At 36.4% G+C, this 19,713-nt stretch overlaps 1 protein-coding gene across 1 annotated transcript in view; it reads left to right on the top strand.

Moving 5' to 3' along the window:
• The window catches only part of LOC311211762 (serine/threonine-protein kinase TNNI3K), a gene marked incomplete at both ends in the record, with an annotated part of 60,050 nt that overhangs the window by 18,524 nt on the left and 21,813 nt on the right, over window positions 1–19,713 (top strand). Inside the window, 6 exons of the mRNA XM_084290687.1 lie at window positions 1,107–1,163; window positions 2,127–2,219; window positions 2,309–2,366; window positions 2,477–2,671; window positions 3,029–3,133; window positions 18,686–18,738. Coding sequence (XP_084146813.1) covers window positions 1,107–1,163; window positions 2,127–2,219; window positions 2,309–2,366; window positions 2,477–2,671; window positions 3,029–3,133; window positions 18,686–18,738 — 561 coding nt within the window. The remainder of the gene's footprint in view (window positions 1–1,106; window positions 1,164–2,126; window positions 2,220–2,308; window positions 2,367–2,476; window positions 2,672–3,028; window positions 3,134–18,685; window positions 18,739–19,713) is intronic.

Below are 19,713 nucleotides of genomic sequence, written 5' to 3'. Positions count from 1 at the left end.
AGGTCATTGACTTCCTGTCATGTAAATAGGAAGAACCCGACAGTCAGCAACAGGATCATTCTCCTCCCTACCTTTCCACATCCACAGAGTAGTTTAACTTGTTCCAGGTTTAGGTTTTGTACATATCGAGTTCAAGTAAATCTTTAAAGGACCAAGTTTATTCATGCATTGGAAATCCATTTTGGCATTAAAACATCCAGAGGGACTTTTAATGTTGACTGTTAAAAAGAATTCAGCTCCTGTTTAAGTAGAAAAATGAGATGAAATTTTTGGTAAACAAAGCTGAGGTCTTTTGAAATATCTACTTAATGAGCTGAACAGACCAACTTACTGGCAGCCCAATTGTCAGAATTTGTTAATATGATCTAAGTACCTTTACAAAATCTATCTGATATGAAAGGCTACATTGGCCCTTCTTAATGTTACTGAAATTCTATATTTTTCTACAGAGTTTAGTGAAGCTATAAGCAAATCACATTCAAGAATCTTAGAATGGTTTGGTATGGAAGTGACCTTAAAGGTCATCTAATTCCAACCCACTGCCATGGGCAGGACACCTTTCCCTAAACCAGGTTGCTCAAAGCCCCATCCAACCTGGCCTTGAATACTTTCAGGGATGAGGCATCCACACCTTCTCTGGGCAACCTGTGCCAGTGCCTCATCACCCTCTGAGTAAAGAACTTCTTCTTTATATCTGATCTAAATTTACTCTCTTTTAGTTTAAAGTCATTCCCCCTTTCCTGTAGCCCCCTTTTGGTACTGGAAGGCCACTATAAGGTCTCCCTGGAGCCTGAGCATTCTCCAAGCTGAACAACCCCAACTCTCAGCCCCTTGATCGTTTTTGTGGCCCTCCTTTGGGAGTTGGCTTTCTGGGCTGCAAGCATACACTGCCAGCTCATGTCAAGCTTCTCTTTGACCAATGCAGCAATACAACATGCCACAATCTTTTGTGTGTGAATACTTGAATGTATGTTCGTCCTGGTGTTGGTTTTGTTGTTCTTGTTGTTCTTTAAGCAACCATTGCCTTGTTAATTTATCTGTATACTTATCAGTATGCTTATACTATCTTTGAATTTTGTAAAACTCATTCTGTTCTTTTATTTCAGATGGTTCCTATGTGTCAGTTCCATCCCCTCTAGGAAAAATTAAAAGCATGACAAAAGGTATTCTCAATGGCAAGGGAAAACTCAGAGTTTTATACTCTTCTACGCAAGGTGTTTTTCAGCCTAAATGTACCACACAAGATTCATTATTCTTGGATTTCTTTTAACTCAGAAATGTAGTGTTGTGCATAAGCAGTATCTATATCTCCCTAGGATAATTTCAGGAAACAATTATCTTGAAATTTTTCTTCTTGGTGTCTGCAGAGGTGCTCAACAGCATGATAATTCCTCTATGCATCTTACTTTCATTTTCTTTAAAATGTATATTTTGTTGTTTTTAGGAGAAAGGGTTGTGAATTAGTACTTATGAAATACACACACATCCATGAATAAATTGCATTATTCTGAAACACCTATAGATAAAACATTCATATGAATATTTCACTTTTGGTGGTCCTTTCAATTTTCTATTTTAAGTGGTCAGTCTGGGTTTAATCAAATCCTTATATCCTTTAGCAGCATCGAAATGTTCCATTGAGAAATATTCTGATGAACTTTATAGTAATAAGCCAAATAGATTAACAAGAGAGAGATGTTTGTTAACTAAATTAAGTTGCAAAATTCAGATTCTGTGTGTCACTGAAGAGTGGATCAGATGTGAAATAACATGCACTGCATTAGTAATAAGTATTAGCTATACAGGAAAGAAAAAAGGAACTAATTATCCATATAAAAGATTTTATGCAATCATTACCTGATACAGTCAGAATATTCTTATGGGACAGTGTTCATCAGTGATAAGATTTTAAACCCAAGAAGGCCCAAGGCAACTGTAATGTTGCAATTATTTGTTTGTTATTGGGGTTTATTTTGAAAGAAAAGGGAATAGGATTATCAGGCAACCACTTTACAGGAGGAAAATCAGTTTTTACTTTGTAATGGTTTTGTGAAGTTAAATGCTTATATTTTGTACCTCTGTGTGACTCTGCGTTTTACCAACAAGATAACTGTTTTCTTTTGCAGAAAAGGCAGATGTTCTTCTCCTCCGTGCCGGTTTGCCGTCACACTTCCATCTTCAGCTCTCTGAAATAGAGTTCCATGAGATTATTGGCTCAGGTACCAGAAATAATAATGCCTCCATTTTAAGTGTTTGATGTTCATAAGAAATATCTTATCATCATATTTATTTATTTAAATTATTTTAGGGTCTTTTGGAAAAGTATATAAGGGACGATGCAGAAATAAAATTGTAGCAATTAAACGGTAAGCTTGCCAGCCTTTTCCATTCCACTTGGTTGATGAGGTAGTTTGAAGTATTTTTGTAATGATTTTGTTATGGTTTTGTCTTAATTTTGTCTCATGTAAATTCTAAGCTACCGAGCCAATACCTACTGCTCCAAATCTGATGTGGACATGTTTTGCCGTGAAGTTTCCATTCTCTGTCGACTGAATCATCCATGTGTCATCCAGTTTGTTGGAGCTTGTTTAGATGACCCAAGTCAGTTTGCAATAGTCACTCAGTATATTTCTGGAGGATCACTCTTCTCCCTGCTTCATGAACAGAAGAGGTATTACACTTGGTCTTTGCTAGGGCTTGTGGTACAGAATTTGAAAGACAAGTAAATTTGTACCAATGTGAATGCTAATCATTTCACTATAAAGCAATAGTAAAAGGAACACAATAGGAAAAAATTGGCTTTGATTACGATTATTGGGTGCACAAAGAAAATTAATAACTAATCAAAAAAAAATGCAGACATTTTGTTATATTCTATACGTTTATATTACACAGATTACATAATATTATTTTGTATTTAAAAAAACATTAAAGGTTCCAGGATTTACAGATAAGAATGATTTACATATTATTTTTGTCTGTTTATTAACTTTGAGTAATACTTGTGTGTTTTTTTTTCAATATATAGAACTCTCGATCTGCAGTCTAAATTAATCATTGCTGTAGATGTAGCTAAAGGTATGGAGTACCTCCACAATCTCACACAACCAATCATACATCGTGATTTGAACAGGTAAGGCCTTTCTTTATTCTAAAATTCAGGGAATATAAAGCTTAAAATCAACAGCAATGGTCTACAGTCTCACCTGTGCTTGCAGACTCTTGTATCTGTGTGGTATCTCATTAAAACTGGTGGAGCTTGGAGGAGGGTCTGCTTGCATCAGTTGGACTGGGTAAATGGGACATGATACTTTCACATTTACAGAAGGCTTTAATACATTTTACTTGAATAACTTGATACATAGTAGACAATTTCATGCTAATAATAATTTAATTGACAGATTTCTTATCTGAAATTGCAAACTATTTACATCCTATTTGTATCTATTAATCATGCAGGATTGCCTTTTTACAATTTATGCAATGTGGTATATCCTCCCAGTGTATATTTGGAATCCAAGGAACTATATGATTCATTTCACCAATTGCCCCTCTAATAATTAGGGACCTAATTTTAAATCGTCGCTAGTCCCCCTAAGGTCAATAACAGAAATTATTCTTGACTTGCAGAAGGCAATCCCTCCCATTCATTTTAGCAGCCTGTCTTGAAATGGGATGAGCCTAGGCTTGTTCTAGGAGGGAGTAGCCAGCTAGTTTAGATTAACTGCCTGATGCTTATACTCACACTGTTACATTAGGTAGTCTACATTAGAGTCAGTCTAGACTGACAAGGGAGTCTGCCTGAGTCAGTTATCCAGATTTCCCTCTGGAAGTGAAACCGATCTGAAAAATACTCACTGCTTTTATGCAAACTTCATGAGACACATTTGCTGAACTGTAATTGTCACTGAAGGATGCAACTGTTAAAAACAAACAAAAACGTATCTTCTTACATTTGGCCCAATGATGTTCAATATTTCTTAGAAACAAGAAACATTTCTACTGAGTGGAATTTCTTTGTGTTGTGTCTGTACCAGAATTCACTTAAACTAGCCATTCTGTCTCTTGCAGGGGCCCATTGTGAGCAATTTGAGAGCCAGGCATATATGTAATGACATATTGTGCCTAGCTGAATTTTCTCAGTCCCCAAGAAATTTTGGTTTAAAACAGTACTTTTAAAAATGCTCTTGAGGTCCCTTTATTAAATGAAATATCTCTATTTGTGGTTATGAAAGAAAAAAACAGCCCTGCATACTGAGGAAGTTAAACAGAAATTAACCTCCTGTAACCATTGCCAATTACACACCCAGTTACTTGATTTAGAAGTGCAGATATGGTGTTTCTGTATGCATATGATGCTCATGTGATGTTTAGGAGAATGCTGATGACCTGATTTATTTATCTGTATATACTGATTGTATGGAGACCTAATATAATAGCATAATATTATAAATAGTGTAAACCATATTCTGCAATTTTACTGTAACAGAGCTACATAAAATTTGTCAAAATTTATTTTGTATGTTGCTTTTATTGACTGAATACTTTCAAAGCTATGTCAATTATCAAAATCCTTGTAGCCTAACAAAGCCTAGACCTACATTTTAGAGGCCTTTGAAATGCTTTATTTTGACAGTTTAAATAACTTTTTCTATTCTTGCTATTCTTTTAGTTTTTACTTCTAGGTTTTGCAGACAAAGTCTGGACTTTGTCTTGTACAACAAAGTCTGGACTAAGGGGAAAGAGAAACTTCTGGTATTATAAACTTTCTGTTGAGTGAGGAAGAGCTTGGCACTGGACAGATGTTATCTAAGTTAAACTTTTTTTTCTCAAAAAAATATAGCTGTTTATAACATCAAGGTGGCTCCAACAGTCCTAGAGACTTTTGAAAAAGTTAAAGAGAAAAGCTGGCTTAGGCCTTAATGAGTGTCCAATTTTTAAAGTAAAAGGTGGATTTTCTAGAAGTTGCTGTGCACAAAGCAACCTGGATATCAACCTGCAAAAATGACCAGCTAGAAGAATGGCTTCTTACTACCTTATTTTTATTTTTCCTTTATGTATCTATAAAATACCATATACCTAGATTCTCCACTGCATAGCATCAATGTCCTCCTCCTAACACTCAAGATTCCTTCTTGTCATGCCACTGTCTCTGACTTTACACATCTTCCACTTTCTTACTGTGTCTCCTTCATATAACCACATACTTTCATAGTTTACTTTCAGACCATCAAACTTTGGAGCTCAGAGTGAGATGCTTTCTTTTGGAGCTGGGCTTCTTGGCTCTATCATGGCACGAGCCAAAATCCCCACATCTGAATGCTACAGTCTAAGTAACTCTCTCAGGACTGCAAAAGATCCAAACCTTATGGTTCAGCATTATGCCTTGTCACTACTGTCTGTTAGAAAACTGCTTCTGCACAAAAGAATTTTTAAATAGTTTTCCACACACAGAAAAGTGTCTCACTAGAGAGCCCAAAAGTGTATCATTGCCTAACAGAACTTATTCCAGATCACATTTGTAAGGGTCAAAAGATAAATTGCTATAAGGACATCAGTGTAGCTGATGTACAGCGCTGAGAGTAGCTTAACTTTTGAAACTTTTTAGTGTAAGAGCAGAAGTCATGTTTTCAGCATGAGTCCCAGTCAGCCCACAGACACAATTACTAGATGAAAATCTTTATGATAACTGAACAGAAAGACCAAGAATGAAATTCTGACCCTTTCGTGTTAAGTTTTGCCAGTGGCTTCTCAGAAGCCATGTTGTTTTTTTTTTTACCTTTCATTTTCATATAGCTTGTAACCCTCTATGTGAGTTCTGAAATCTAATGCAATGCACATAATGCATTAAATGAATCTGCAACATGGCTTGATGGAACAGAGAAGAAAACGAATCTTTCATGTCTCTACCCTGGAACAGGGGTTATCCTTCTGCCATTTTAAGAATAATTGGGAGTTTTATTTTGCTTTCCAGTTCTGGAAAAGAAGTTCTGACCGTTATCAGAAATAGTGGCATCTATCAACTTATTACTACTTAAATCGAGTTTTAGAGCAGTGAGGGATTGTAGTCACAATGATTATAGCACTTTAGTAATAATAATAATAAAAGACTATTTTAGTATCAATTTAATTTAAGCCATAACAGCTGGACATGGTTGGACCAAGCCTTTGAGCAACTAACCTTGATTTGATGGCTGTAACTATCTGTAAAAGTTTCTGAGAGCTGGCTTAGTGAGAAAGATGAAAGAGAGGATGGAAGCCTGGTGGTAATGGGGATGGTGTCTGCAACTCCTCTTTGTTATAAAATCCCCTTAAAACCTTAAAATAGCAGTTGCCTTTCATTAAACCTACAGTGTATTAAAGGTAGAAGGATCTTTTCATGGCCCTGTTCTTTGGGAAAGGAACATGCACTGAATATTCTTTCTCTGTCTCTTGCCCTTAGAAAGAGAAATTGTATCTGCCAGGCTCGCAGAACTACTTGCTTTTGTTAAAGCCAGGGTGATTACGCACTTTGATTCTTTCATCTTTTTTTCTTTCCTCTGCTTCATGAAGAGAATGATGCTTGGTCTCACCGTTTCAAACTGTGTGAGGCCTTAACAGAAGACAATTAATTGTGATTCTCCTGAACTCATTATTAACCTTCTGTCAGCTCAGATCACATTTATCTTCCTGCATTTCTCAAAACAGAGACTTAAGAGTTCCTTTTGCATCATCTGTAGTTTTCAAATTTCCAAGTGCCATTGAGGTAACAATAGTGTTTGTGAGCTGAATTTTCTAAACCTTATTTCTGTGGGTTATATGTTTTTTACCTTAGAAAAATTGGTAAGTACGGTGTTCACTGGAGGTAATGGCCTGACAAGCCCCTGCTGGAGACTACCGCCTGCTTTCAGATATGTTCATACACTCAGCACCAAGATGGGATTTCAGCATTGTTTTGTCAGAAGCACTTATGTATGCCATGTAAAGACAGGGTGAGAGGGTCTGTTTATTGATTTCTTGGCTTCCCCACAAAAACTGTCAAACCAGGTCCTGACTGAGCTTATTGTCAGGCTGGGTTTATTCAAAGCCTATACAGTCCTTGAAAAGATTGAAATTGGAGTTAGGGCTCAATACGTTTTCTTCACATTAAGAAATTGTGATAATATTTGTGGTACTGACAGATGCCAAATTTAAACTGAGGCCACAGAAAAGTTCATACTTTTGTATGATTCATGTGCCTACATTCAAGCAAGGGTACAACATTTGAGAGTCTCTCTAGTTAGCCTTACATTAGATTAATGTTTTCATTTGCTGTCTAGTGGGGGTCTCAAAACAATTCCACATGTCCTACTAAAATTGCTTAAATATTTTTGATAGAAAATATATATGGAAGTTAAAATCAGATTTAATATAAACTATGAGAGTCATGGTTACACCATAACCATTACATTTTTATAATTAAATTTATTATCCTGAGGTTTGGGTTCAAGTGAAACTAGAAATCTTAAAGATAGTGATTTGTGGAAGTCCTGGGAGAGCTTAAGTTGTATCTGTCCTAAAAACTATGATTTGGTAAAATTTGTATTCCTCATCTAACTGTTCTTGCTCATATCTACAGCTCTAATATGGTCAAATTACACTTTTTCGTTGAGACCATCAACATTACTTTCATTTTCCCTTCATCATGCATGCCAGCTTTTTCATTTCTTTTTTCATATACTTTTCACTCTCATGATTTACTTGGTTCAGTCAACATTTTGATGAATATCATGTAAGCATTGTTGCATCCACATTCATATGCTTTTATGAGAAAATTGTACAGTAATTTTTTTTTTCACCTTGCTAAAGCATTTTTTGAATCTTTCCCCATGTTCTCAGTTTTTTTCTGAAAATCTGTGATGCTAGTTTCTAAGTCTTTCTCTTTTATTTGGTAGCACGTAATTGGTGTTTTTCTTCTTCCTCTTGTGTGTTCTTTGCTGAAAATTAAATCAATTGGAATAGCTTCTCTGATCAGTAAATCAATTTTCAGTAGACTCTATATACACTTCCTGCTAAGAAGCATTTCACAAAAGGCAAAAGAAATCTTGCCTTCATTGTCATGATACATATTCTTGTACTGGATCTTAGATATGGTGCATGCCTTTCATTAGCAAATATTTAATTAGCAAATATTTATTTGGCAAGTATTTTGTTTTGTCCTTGAGCTTGATTCTTTCAAAATCCCTAAAGGATTTGAACCAGTGGCAATGGTTCACCTTCCCAGTTTATTTTAACAGCTTCCTCTCTCATCAAGTTTCTGTACAAGGCACAGAATCACCCTTTATTTAAATTTATTTTATTTTATTTTATTTTATTTTATTTTTATTTTATTTTATTTTATTTTTATTTTTTTAAACCCATTTAAGTATAGAAGTGAGGAGGTGTTTTTCCGCCTCTCTTCAGCTTTTTCTGGTTGCTAATATTTATGGCACATCTTGTCCCTGCTGTGATATGTATTTGCATTCTGCGATGATAATATCAAAGCGGTTCAAAAAACAAGTGAATGTGTGTGTAAAACCTCAGAATTTTCCTTTTCTCCTAGAATAAGTGATACTGAACAAATTTCAGATTATTTCTGAGCTGCTTGGAAAAGTATAGATGAGCCCTAAGCCATATGTCTATTAGGATTAAAGACTGGTGCAGTTCCACTGCACAGGACACAAGGGACCTTTTCCTGGTGCTGGATTCATCCAGCTCAGGGCAGGCTGTGTGCAAAACTCTGCATGCAGCACTGACTCTGTCGTGTGGCTCTCACTCTCCCAAACTCCCCCATTTAATGGCATTTTACCTCCTCTTAAGCATGTGGATCCTTCTCTGCAGATTAAAATGTTACAACCACCTGTTAAATAATCCTAATTCATGCTGCATATAAAATAGTTACTTCAGTGTTCCTGACTCTACAAAACGTTGACATACATGAGTTAACCAAACTGGGATAAATGTAATGTTTTGTGTGGAACATGCATTAAGTTCCTTTTTTTTTTTTTTTCATTTGGCTGCTGGCAGTGCTTTATCTTCATCAAGCACAGAAACAAACAAAGAAAAATATTCAAAGCTTCGGTATTATTAATTTTTAGTACCTGTTCTTCACAAGTTTGTCTTCCATTTGCTATTTTACGTGCATACTACAAAGTCTCTCCCAGGAACTGGGTTCCATAAAGCTGTTTTTAATTTTTGAAAGAAAAGCTTACATCTCCAGACATCCTTCTAGCATAATAATGAATTTTGATTCATTGTTGCTGTTCTGTGAAATGGAATTCACAATAAATTGATTCCATTGAGCCCTTTTAGAGAACCCAGAAATAAGTGCTAGCTTTCCCATGTATCCTATACTGTAACCATACTCATCAGTGAGCATATGGTCACTTCTTTTTGTACTGACTGATAGAGTCCACCTGTCTCTGTCATTATGTTGTTTTTTTGAAAACACACATTCAGAAAGGCACAGGTCCCACCAACAATGGTATACCCCAGCCTCCACCATCTGAGGAAATCAGTTCTCAGGCTGTCTCCAGTCCATGCAGGCGGCCTGCCTTTGTCCATGCACACTCAGTGCCAGGAAACCCTCCAGCCTATCACCCTGATCAGACCATGCAGGTGTCTTTTCCCCAGTGCTTGGAGAGCTCTGGGTCTCGCTGCCTGGTGAAGGAAGTGTTAGGGACATTGCAAGGAGTGTTAGGGACAGAGCAGGGGAGGGCACAGCTGAGTAAAGCATGTCTTGTTGGTACCTTTGACTCCAGGTCCCCGCTCAGTGACCTGATTTTGCGACACCGGGCTTCTTCAGTACTCTGTTGGTCTGCATGCCAGTTTCCCTAGTTCACCCTTCTCACAAGCTGCACCTGGCCACATGCCCAGGAGAGTTGTTGCTGCCATGTATTGCATCAAAAGAGAGAGCATGCCAGTTTCAGGACAGCATGACTGAGAGTCCTGTGTCTGGCATTTTTCACGTTAGGAGGTCTTTGTTGGAACATTTCCTTTTAAAATACCTGGTGAAGCACCTGCACATTTGCAATAAACTACAGGCTTCTTCTGGCCAGCCACCTTCCTTTTGCTGCATCTCCATACAAAGAAAGGAGGTATGCAACTACCTGTTAAAGTCCAGCTTTGGTGACAGCTATGTGTTTACCTTGAATAAAACTTCGTGAAGCACCAGAAAAATAGAAAAGAATACAAAGAAGCTATCCCATTCTCTCCAGTCCTGCTGAGAAGCAGCCTTTGCTGTGGCTGGTGTATGATCCTTGTGATCAGGTGGGAGAATGGGCAGGAGGGAAAGGGGGAGAGGGAAGGTCAAGAGACAGTGTACTCAGTGGAGGAAAATAAAATCCAGTTATGGGTTTTGGGAAAGCAAAGACCTGCTTTGGAAGTGTTTTAGACATGCCTGCCTGCAGGTGTAGACAGGCATGACTTTGTCTCTGCTTTGAGCTTGCTGGAAGTGAAGAATGCCTGCAGTGCTGTATCTGTGCTAAGCAGTTTGCTGACAGGGCAGAATGCATTGAAAGCAGCATTGTACCAATGCACACACAGACCCAGAGCTACCCAGTGTCCCACAGGAAAAATGCCTGTCTGTGTTCACTCAGACAGGCGCTGCACCAGAGGGCCCCCCTTCATGGGCCCTCTTGCATGACCCCTGCCAGATCATTCGTAATTTGGTAACATCGTCTGTCTTGAGCCCTGAAAGCAACTAAGAAATCCTTTCTCAATTCAAACCTTATTTCAGCATTTTGAAATTGCATTTATATCTATTCTGCACCAGTCTTATGGGGTTTATATTTCTAAAAATGGAAGAGAGAGCAGGGAATCATAGTAAAGATTTTAAATCTGTATTTCTACACATTCACTTTTGAAAAAAGCAGTGTACTTTTGAGAGGTATTGGAAACCTTAGTTCACAGGTGTACATGAAAGATTCGTGTACGTGGTGAACTCCTGTACGTGAGTCAAATGATAGTTATTGGCTCTTATGATTTAGTTAGCCAGCATTCTCTGCTACATACAGTATGGCAACATGTGATTCAGGAACATTTTTAGTGGTATAGAAGGGCAGCACAGAAATGCTTTCAACTGTTTTGAAAGCCAGACTTTCTAATGTGAAGACTTTTCTGCACACACATATTTGCTTTTGGGGAGAAAAAGAAAAAAAAAAAAAGGAAAAAAAAAAAGAAAAAAAAAGTCAATATTACAAGAAAAGTAATTTGGACACAGATGAAATCAATATGTACTACAGCTCACATCAGAAGTTTGTATACAGTAATATCCTCTGAAATCAATGCCCATTGCAGGATACAACCATTTATAACTTCACACAGATGTTGCAATGATCCACTGTGAGGTTAAGAGTAAAGGAGCTCAAAAGCTGTAAATACAGTGAAGTGAATCAGATTACCTTTTACTATAACTAGATGCTATCCTAGTTGAAAACTATTATCCCTTATTTTTCACAATGTATTGACTTCAAACTATGGCTTTCCAAACTGTCATCAACTATCCTACAGTTCAGCTTCTTTTCTAAAAAAACCTTCAGTTGAGAGTGTCATGTGGAACAAGACATGAATCTGAAATAATACTGATGCCTAGGGAAAAAAAGAAAAAAAAAAGAAAAAAAAAAAAAAAAAAGAGAAAAGATTCAAAATAGCATGTTTCTACACATACAGGAGTGAAAGAACATCATTTTTCTCGGTTGGGAGGTATTTTCAAACACCATACATAGTCTTTTTTTCATCCTGCTCTGTAAATAATAAGACCAAAAAGAATCATTTAGTCATCACTCAGTTTAGGACTGAGAGATATCCTGTGAGTCAACAAACCCAGTCCTCTGCTGTCACAACCAACCACTTCATAGTCTGATATCTATAATGTAGGCTGTAAGTTTGGTTGACTAATGCATGTATTTCACTTGGAATGCCATTATGTATTAAAGACTTCAAGAAACAAATAATATATTAATCTTTTCTTAGTTTATCTGCACTTAAAAAGTTGGAATTGCCTTACATCTATCAACATCTATCAACTGGCCTCTTCACATTCTCTTGGATTATCATAAAACTTTTATTCTCTTAATATTAAGTAGGTGACTTCCAAAAAGGCTATTTCGTGTTCTTTGTCTCTTTAGAAAAGCTTTGTATTTTCCTCCTAGCTCACCTTAGGTTTTCAGCCACTAATCCTAAATCCTAATCCTAAACCCTAATTCCAATTTGAAGTTCCATGGTGCTGTAAGTATGCTTATGTTCCTAACTTCCTAGTGACTGCAATTTCATTGTATTAAATACATGTTATATGTTTGTGTTCAGCTTTCCAAATCATAAACAACTCATCGAATGTTGTGGATTTGAGTCACACCAGGAGTTTTCCCAAGTGAAAGTCCTGTAGTCCAGGTGGATGGCAGTATGAAAATACTGAAATTCTAAGCATGCAGATATCTTTTATTATTCCATAACAAAAGTTTTCTTAACACAGCATGTCTGAAACAGTAGTGCATAAATTTTGATGAGATTCTGTTATTCTGAAGGCATCCTCTCAGTTCTGAGAGAGACCTGCTTGCGATCACTGGCCTGGCATTTCCAGCCTGCAAAAGCAAGAGAGAGAAACTAGCTCTGTTGTTAGTTAGCTACCTCCTGGAAAAGTGTTCAAATGTGCTATACATCTATGAAAATAGGAGTCTTTCTACAGCCAGTTCTGAGCATGAGTAGCTAAAATGTATTTGTACACAGGGAGGGAACACTTCTGTTTTGACATCCATATGTTGTCAAAGGTAAGTAAGCAATGCAGTAAAATGACACATCATTTTGTATATTCAATATATTATGAAGAAGAACAAAATAAATGCATCTGAAAGGCATTTATGGATTCACAGAAGCCCATAATTGTACAAACATGTATATAGGTGTTTATTCAGTGCTTGGGGACTGAATGAATTCTCCTAACAAACCCCTGTCTAGTTTGTTAATTTGTTGCATGGAGAGATGCGGTGAAGAGATGTGACAAAGAGATGCAAATTCCACAGTTCAGACAAAAGCCATGAAATGGGGGCCAATATTAGGTGAAAGCTAGATTTTCAAGATTTATGTTTGAAGATTCACTAAGCTATATCTACAGTGTCACACTGCTCTTAAAACCAATAGTCTCTTCTAAAAGACCAAGGACTATGCCTGTCTTTGGGAGATGTAACCAAGAGCGTCAAAGAGTCTGATTTGATTTAATACTCATTGCCATTCTCTTGGGATTAAAAGACTGACAGAAGGGAAAACAATCTCTCTTTTTTCTGTCTTTTGTTTTCCCTTTTGGGGCTATTAAGGATTAGATACAAGAAATAAAGCAAGATAAAATATATATATATATACCTGATAAAGGCCATCATTCTTTAGTGGTTTAGTTCCACAATATATTGACAAAAACAAGCAACAAATGAAACTATCTTAAATTGTAATACTATGTAAGATAGCAGTCAGCAAAAAGATAATACTACCTATTCCAACGTTGCCCATATTTTGTTCATTTTCTCTACACAGCACTTCTTAGTACTGGCAAAATAAATGTCATTTAAATTATCTCTCAAGAATGAACATGTGCATTTAAGCTAAAATAGGTGTTACCAAAGGGTATAATTGCTCCATATCACAGAGATCCACAGTATAAGAAAATTCAGAGGTAATGTCACATGCTTACAAATTGTGCATTGCACCTCCCTCTAGTGACCAGCCTGCATATAAACCTAGATCAGGACTGTGGAAACTCCGTCTGAACTAGTTTCTACCAAAGAAGTTGGGGGGGGGGGGGGGGGAGGAAGGAGGGGGACCTTTTGTTTTCTGTAATGCATGAATTTTATTGCAATTCCCCCTGGGAATGTTCATTCTGATACGTGGTGTTTGCTAGTTGAAGAATGTAAGCTTCTAGGGTTTATTGTAATTTATAACATGTGCCAGCATAGAGGGTAAAGGCAGACTGGAACACTTTAACCATTATGTATTATTTAGGTATTTACAGGTGTGCAGGAAACAGTCTTTTTACTTGCACAGCACATTACGAAATATCTTATTTCCATCTTAATTTTCTTAATTCAGGACAAAAACAAAAGTTGAAAAATTCCCCAAATACCTGGCTTTATTTTCTAGCCTGCTGTTGGAAATTAGTTTATTTGAAAGACCTTTAGGTTTAATTTTCCTGGTGACATCAACCTGGTCTCTATACTATCAACTTCCTTGAAATGTCTCTGTTATAAATGAAGTCTCATCTCAATCTGAATTTAGTAATATTTATAAAAGAAATATTTAAAAGCTATAAAAGGCGAGTAAACAGCGCTGGCTGTGAGGGGAGTCTACGCTCCACCAACATGCACACACGAACATCAAACCTTCTAAATATATAGAATATTGCTTTACATACTAAACGCGAGTATGCCTATATATACGCACAATCAGGAAAGGTAACAAACTTGTTATTAACAAATTATTATAACTTGTTATTAGCAAGTTATATAACTTGTTATATAACAAACTTCTTGTTATTGCTGTGTTGTTGTTGTGTTCTTCCTAGGAAGTTGTATGAGTTAGGTTTTGAGAAGGTGACAAAACTTTTGGAGTATTTTTTAATCCGGTATCCTCTCTGTGTAAGTAAGATTGCATGAAATACTGTATGCATTCTGCATGAGCCTTCAGTACTTTCTGACCAGAGTCAATTAGAGGAAGTTTGTTTCCCAGATCATTGCGATAACACATCTGTTGCAGATATTACTGAGTTACGAACTTAATGCATATGCTGGGCACATGTAACAGGGCAAGCTAAAAGCCTTTCAGAAAGGTGTACATTTCAGTAATGTAGGCTACACTATAACCATTTAGATGGTTGTGCCAGTTCAGTCAAAAAGCCTTTTGACCCCTTCAGTGTAGTTGTCTCACCAATGAGGAACACATCTTCTTGTTTCAAAACATATCATCTGGATCAGCCACATTTCTTAAACTGAGTCAAGAATTCAGAGGGGTTGAATGTCCTTTGTTATGTAGAAGGTTGGAGTAGTCCCTAAAGACTTTAATCTGTAAATGCAAATATTAGTAGCCATTTCAGGATTGTTTCATTTTCTTTTTCCTGAATCCTCATCCAGTTGTGTTATAAATGTCACATTGTAAATTGGCTTCTGTCATTTCTCTTGAGGAGTTTGTTGTAGAGAAAAACCCCATCTCTGAGTAAATAATTAATATGTTAGTTACATTTGATTAATTAAAATTATCTACAATTCTTTTGTTCTGAAATTATACATTAACATTGATATGCCACCATCATGACCAACAAGCAGGACAGGAATATAAAATACAAGTGGTAGATTTTTTCAATTTCTATTCTTTGTCATGGCAAATCACAGCTCAGCACAGATTTAAATTTTCTACCCAGTTACAAGCAACTGAAATAGGATTACCAATGAGGTAATGTTTCTTAACACTTCTACAACTGAAAGAAGTTATCTGAAGCTTCCAAATAACATTATGGACAAGTTATTAAGTGCTACATCAAGCTGTTTTGCCAGAGAATCAGACTCTGGCAAACAAGCCCCTTTAGGCTCACTTGGGAAAGTAGTGAATCGACTGCAATTCTCTTGTTAGGTTTGAGCTCAAAAATAAGCAGAAACACTGCCAAGAATTGAACTGCCCTGCTGCTAACCTTCAAAAGTCAAAATGCTCCACAAGCTAATAGACATGCAGCTGGAACAAGATGCAACTGTACGCAAATACAAGATCCTCACTTCCTCATTAGAGGACTGGTTTCTCAACTGAGGCAAGACCATAGAGAAGAAACCAGGCAGAGCAGTGGCAGAAACAATACTGCTTGTTGGAGCAAAGAGTGGACACTGCAAGGATTATCAGTAAAAATACTTCCTCAGCTAAAAAGTAAAAAATAGAAAAAGCAGAACTCTCATTTTGGCCAGTCATTTTAGAGTTCTTTTTCCACAAAATACATGTACTAATAGATTAATTTTTCAGAAAATTAATGCTTAGCAAATTTTGTTGTTTCACTAATAAGTGACAAGGAAAGCAGCACGGAAAGTAATGATATATGATGCCCCTTCTGGGCTCTGCTCCAGAGGTGAGTGGAGATTGTTGCAGGCCTAGCCAGATTCCCTAGAATTCTTTGCTCAAACAAGAGCAACACGCATTAAAAGTTATGTTTCATTTGTTATAAACACATTAAAAGTTTTGTTTAATTTGTTATAAATCAATGTGTGCTTTAATCGATAGCTATTTGTCAACTCAAACTGGGATGTACAGTAGAAACAAGAGGTTACAGCTATTTGGATTCTTTGTAGTACCCTTTTAGCAACTATAGAACTCAGATTGCTTCCAAGTCCCCAATATATTAATTGAATTAAAGTTGCAGTGGAAATGCCACATAAATAGGGATGTTTTTTTTCCACTGTAAGTTCCTACAGAGCCAGAATTTCTTCCTCAGTGCAACCCCACGTTAAAAATCCCTGACCCAGTTGCAGACGAGCTGGTACAGCCACATCAAGCACCAGCTCATGCTCCTTCCACATGAAAATACCAATCCTGAGCTAAAAACAGCATTTGTATGTTGTCTTGGCAGTCTACTGAGAAAATGTACCCCTACCTATAAGGAAGGCCAATGAGTCCAGGCAGAGCATCCCTCCAGTGCAGATGTTCAGTTTTCAAGGCTGGTAACTTCTGTCTAGAACTGCATTCTTCTTTACAGAGACCTACAGCAAACTCTCAAAAGCTGTCCTTTCCACACTTCTGAGTTTAACGTCTTGTATGAGTGAGGCTTGTGCTTTTGAGAATCCGAGCGCTGTGAGCTGCTGAAGTCTGTTTTTGATGCACTCCTTAAAGACTTGTTCTAGATAAATCATAGCTCACTTCTAAGATGCTTTTTTTTTTTCATCTTGAGAGTTCCTCAACACTAAAACTGTCCTAAAACTTACAAATACCGTACAAAAAATAAAATAAAATAAAATAAAATAAAATAAAATAAAATAAAATAAATGAAATGAAATGAAATGAAATAAAATAAAATAAAATAAAATAAAATAAAATAAAATAAAATAAAATAAAATAAAATAAAATAAAATAAAATAAAATAAAATAAAATAGTGATGTGGCTGTTTACAAGTGGCATTCCTTCCCATCCCACTAGTTTACTGAACATTCTTCACTTAGTTACTTTAATTGGGAAAAAGAAATCACTCAAATCAGCAGCTGCAATGCTGACCTCATTTTTAAACCCTAACGTAAGAGATGAGACAAGTAAGTAATATGCTGAAACTGCTACTAAATTGTTACTGCTAAATAGACGAAATGATAAAAACACAGATCTTAGATTCTGGGTTCTTTGCATCTTTCTGATCCACCTGTCCTTTGTGATCCATTGATACTGTCTTCCTTAACTGAACTAAAGATGAATACCTTTAGGAGCATTAAACTGTGGACTAGTAGATTCCCTATGAGTTAGCAAACAAGGACAATATCACTCAGAAAACAAAAATGTCCTTTTACAATTGAATCTACTCTGCATCTTCAGAAGTCAGAAGTTTCTACATTTCCTATTGGTATCATCTAGTTTTGTTTGTTTGTTTGTTTGTTTGTTTTTTGTTTGTTTTTTCTATTCAGTGCAAGTCCTTGGATAAAGTGTCTCAAAATGAGAATTCTTTCCCAAGGATAATGCTCTTTTTTGTTTTGTTTTGGTTTTTTTTGGTCTCCTCTCTCATTTAAATCTATCAAGGAGAAAAAGTATAATAAATGTTCTTTTGGTTCTAATTTAATTGGAACATCTCACAGCATCAGTGTTAGAATTACACTATTTTGCTTTAATTCTGTTTTCAGTTCTCCTGCCTGACTGCTCATAAGATGACACTTGTATAAAAAGATTAAGAAATATTTATAGCCTTGTGTAGAAATCTTCTTGTATCTGTTTTTTTTTTTTTTCATACTTGTAAGTTTATTTTTTGAAATCTTCTAATTGACAGGATGGATACTTATGTAGGGTTATGTTTCCTTACAGATATCCATTTCCATCTCTGTCTTTGAACAAATAATATGTAAATAAAGCTGAATTTTCTTCACATTACCCTCAATAAATGGATTTAAACCACCACACAAATCTCCTAATTCAACTCGTCAGTTCTAGTAGTTTTAAGATAAATCCACTCAGGCTTAACTCTAAGCTTCCAAATAGATCTCTGCCAACAGTCAGTTAAAGTTCTCGTTATCCAATCCTTTACATTCACTGAGGCTTGCAGTTGCTATGGTTTCAAAGATTTCACTAAAACTAAAACACTTCTCTATGTGCCAGCACAACTAATTAGCTTAGATAAATAATTTCTCTGATCTCAGGTGCCCTGACAGATAAGTCATACAAGTGCTGACCAAACACAAGTTTTCCTGCATTTATTTCCTCCTCTCTAACTCCAGAAACTGGGGCAAAGAAGAAGATTTATACTGAGATACCTAATATATGTCTAACATATAAACATCATATTTTCCTGGGATTTCCTGCTGTCCTCAATTCATTTAGCAGAAATGTGCTAAATGACTTAAGTTAAGTGTCTTAAGTGACTTAAAGTCATCAAGATTTTAGCTATAAATCAAAAACTGTAAACTTTTCAGCATCTGTAAGACACTATTAAACAATTATCTATAATAAATATTTTTCTTTTTTTTTTTTTTTTCCCAGTCATAATATTCTTCTATATGAGGATGGACATGCAGTTGTTGCTGATTTTGGAGGTAAAGAGTTCTTATGATAAATCTATAAACTAACTTAAAATTCTCTAAAACTAAATATGTGCTGACAAAGGAAATGTTAAGGAAGTTTGTTCTTCGTTTTGTTATTATGAAAGGAGAGAAAAGGACCCGTTTTAAGGATGATAATGCCCCTATTTTGTGTCTCGGCCAAGTTAGAGGTTGCTGTGGAGTACTCCACTGTATATGTGAGAAGAAAACCCAGATGACAGTGAGATGGGTGCATCTCAGTTTGAATAAGTTTTAGGGGTGGGTTAGAGAAAACTAAGTGAATGCCTCTAGTAGAAGACATGTCCTCCTCTTCCAAGACAAGTGCTCAGAATCTGAGGACAGTGTTGTGTATCAGTCTGTTGCTGTTAGCAGCCAAACTCCAGGGCTTTCATTTTACTTAAAATAGCAGAATGTAGTTCGAAATAATAAAGAACTACTCCATAGTCCATAACTTCAGTTATGGACTTGGCATTTTCTATTCAAAATAAAACTAAGCTATATTTTATGAATCTGTATCTTGTGCGTTGTCTTGGTGTTTATCAGTCAAGCTGCACAAGAATGTGTTCATGTTGGTGCAAGAATGGAGTTTGGGGAGCTGGTTTTGACGTAGCTCCTGAGGAACTACTTCACCTGAGACATGGCCATTGTTACTGCACAGTATCACCACAGATGTGATCACTAGAGATGCATGGATATCAGCTTAACACAGGAGTGTGGTGTAGCACGATATTATCTGTGAGGGACACAGTGCTGACCCAGACTTGCTGTTATTGAGCTTGCTGGAGCAAGGAGATAGCACAAGGCCTGGACCACATGGGAATGCCTCCTTGTCTGGAGTGTTGCTGAAAGTACTCCTGTTCATATAGATGAAAGTATAAGTGTACTTTTCTGATATGTCAAAGGCATCTGAAGTCCCGCTTGGGAACTTATTTATGTATCACAAAATAGAGCACACACTACTTTCACTGT

This window comes from Netta rufina (genome assembly GCF_964035555.1).
Source record: "Netta rufina genome assembly, chromosome: 8".
Classification (NCBI taxonomy): domain Eukaryota; kingdom Metazoa; phylum Chordata; class Aves; order Anseriformes; family Anatidae; genus Netta; species Netta rufina.
Note: the sequence above shows the minus strand (reverse complement) of the source record. Positions and strands in the feature narration are given on the sequence as shown.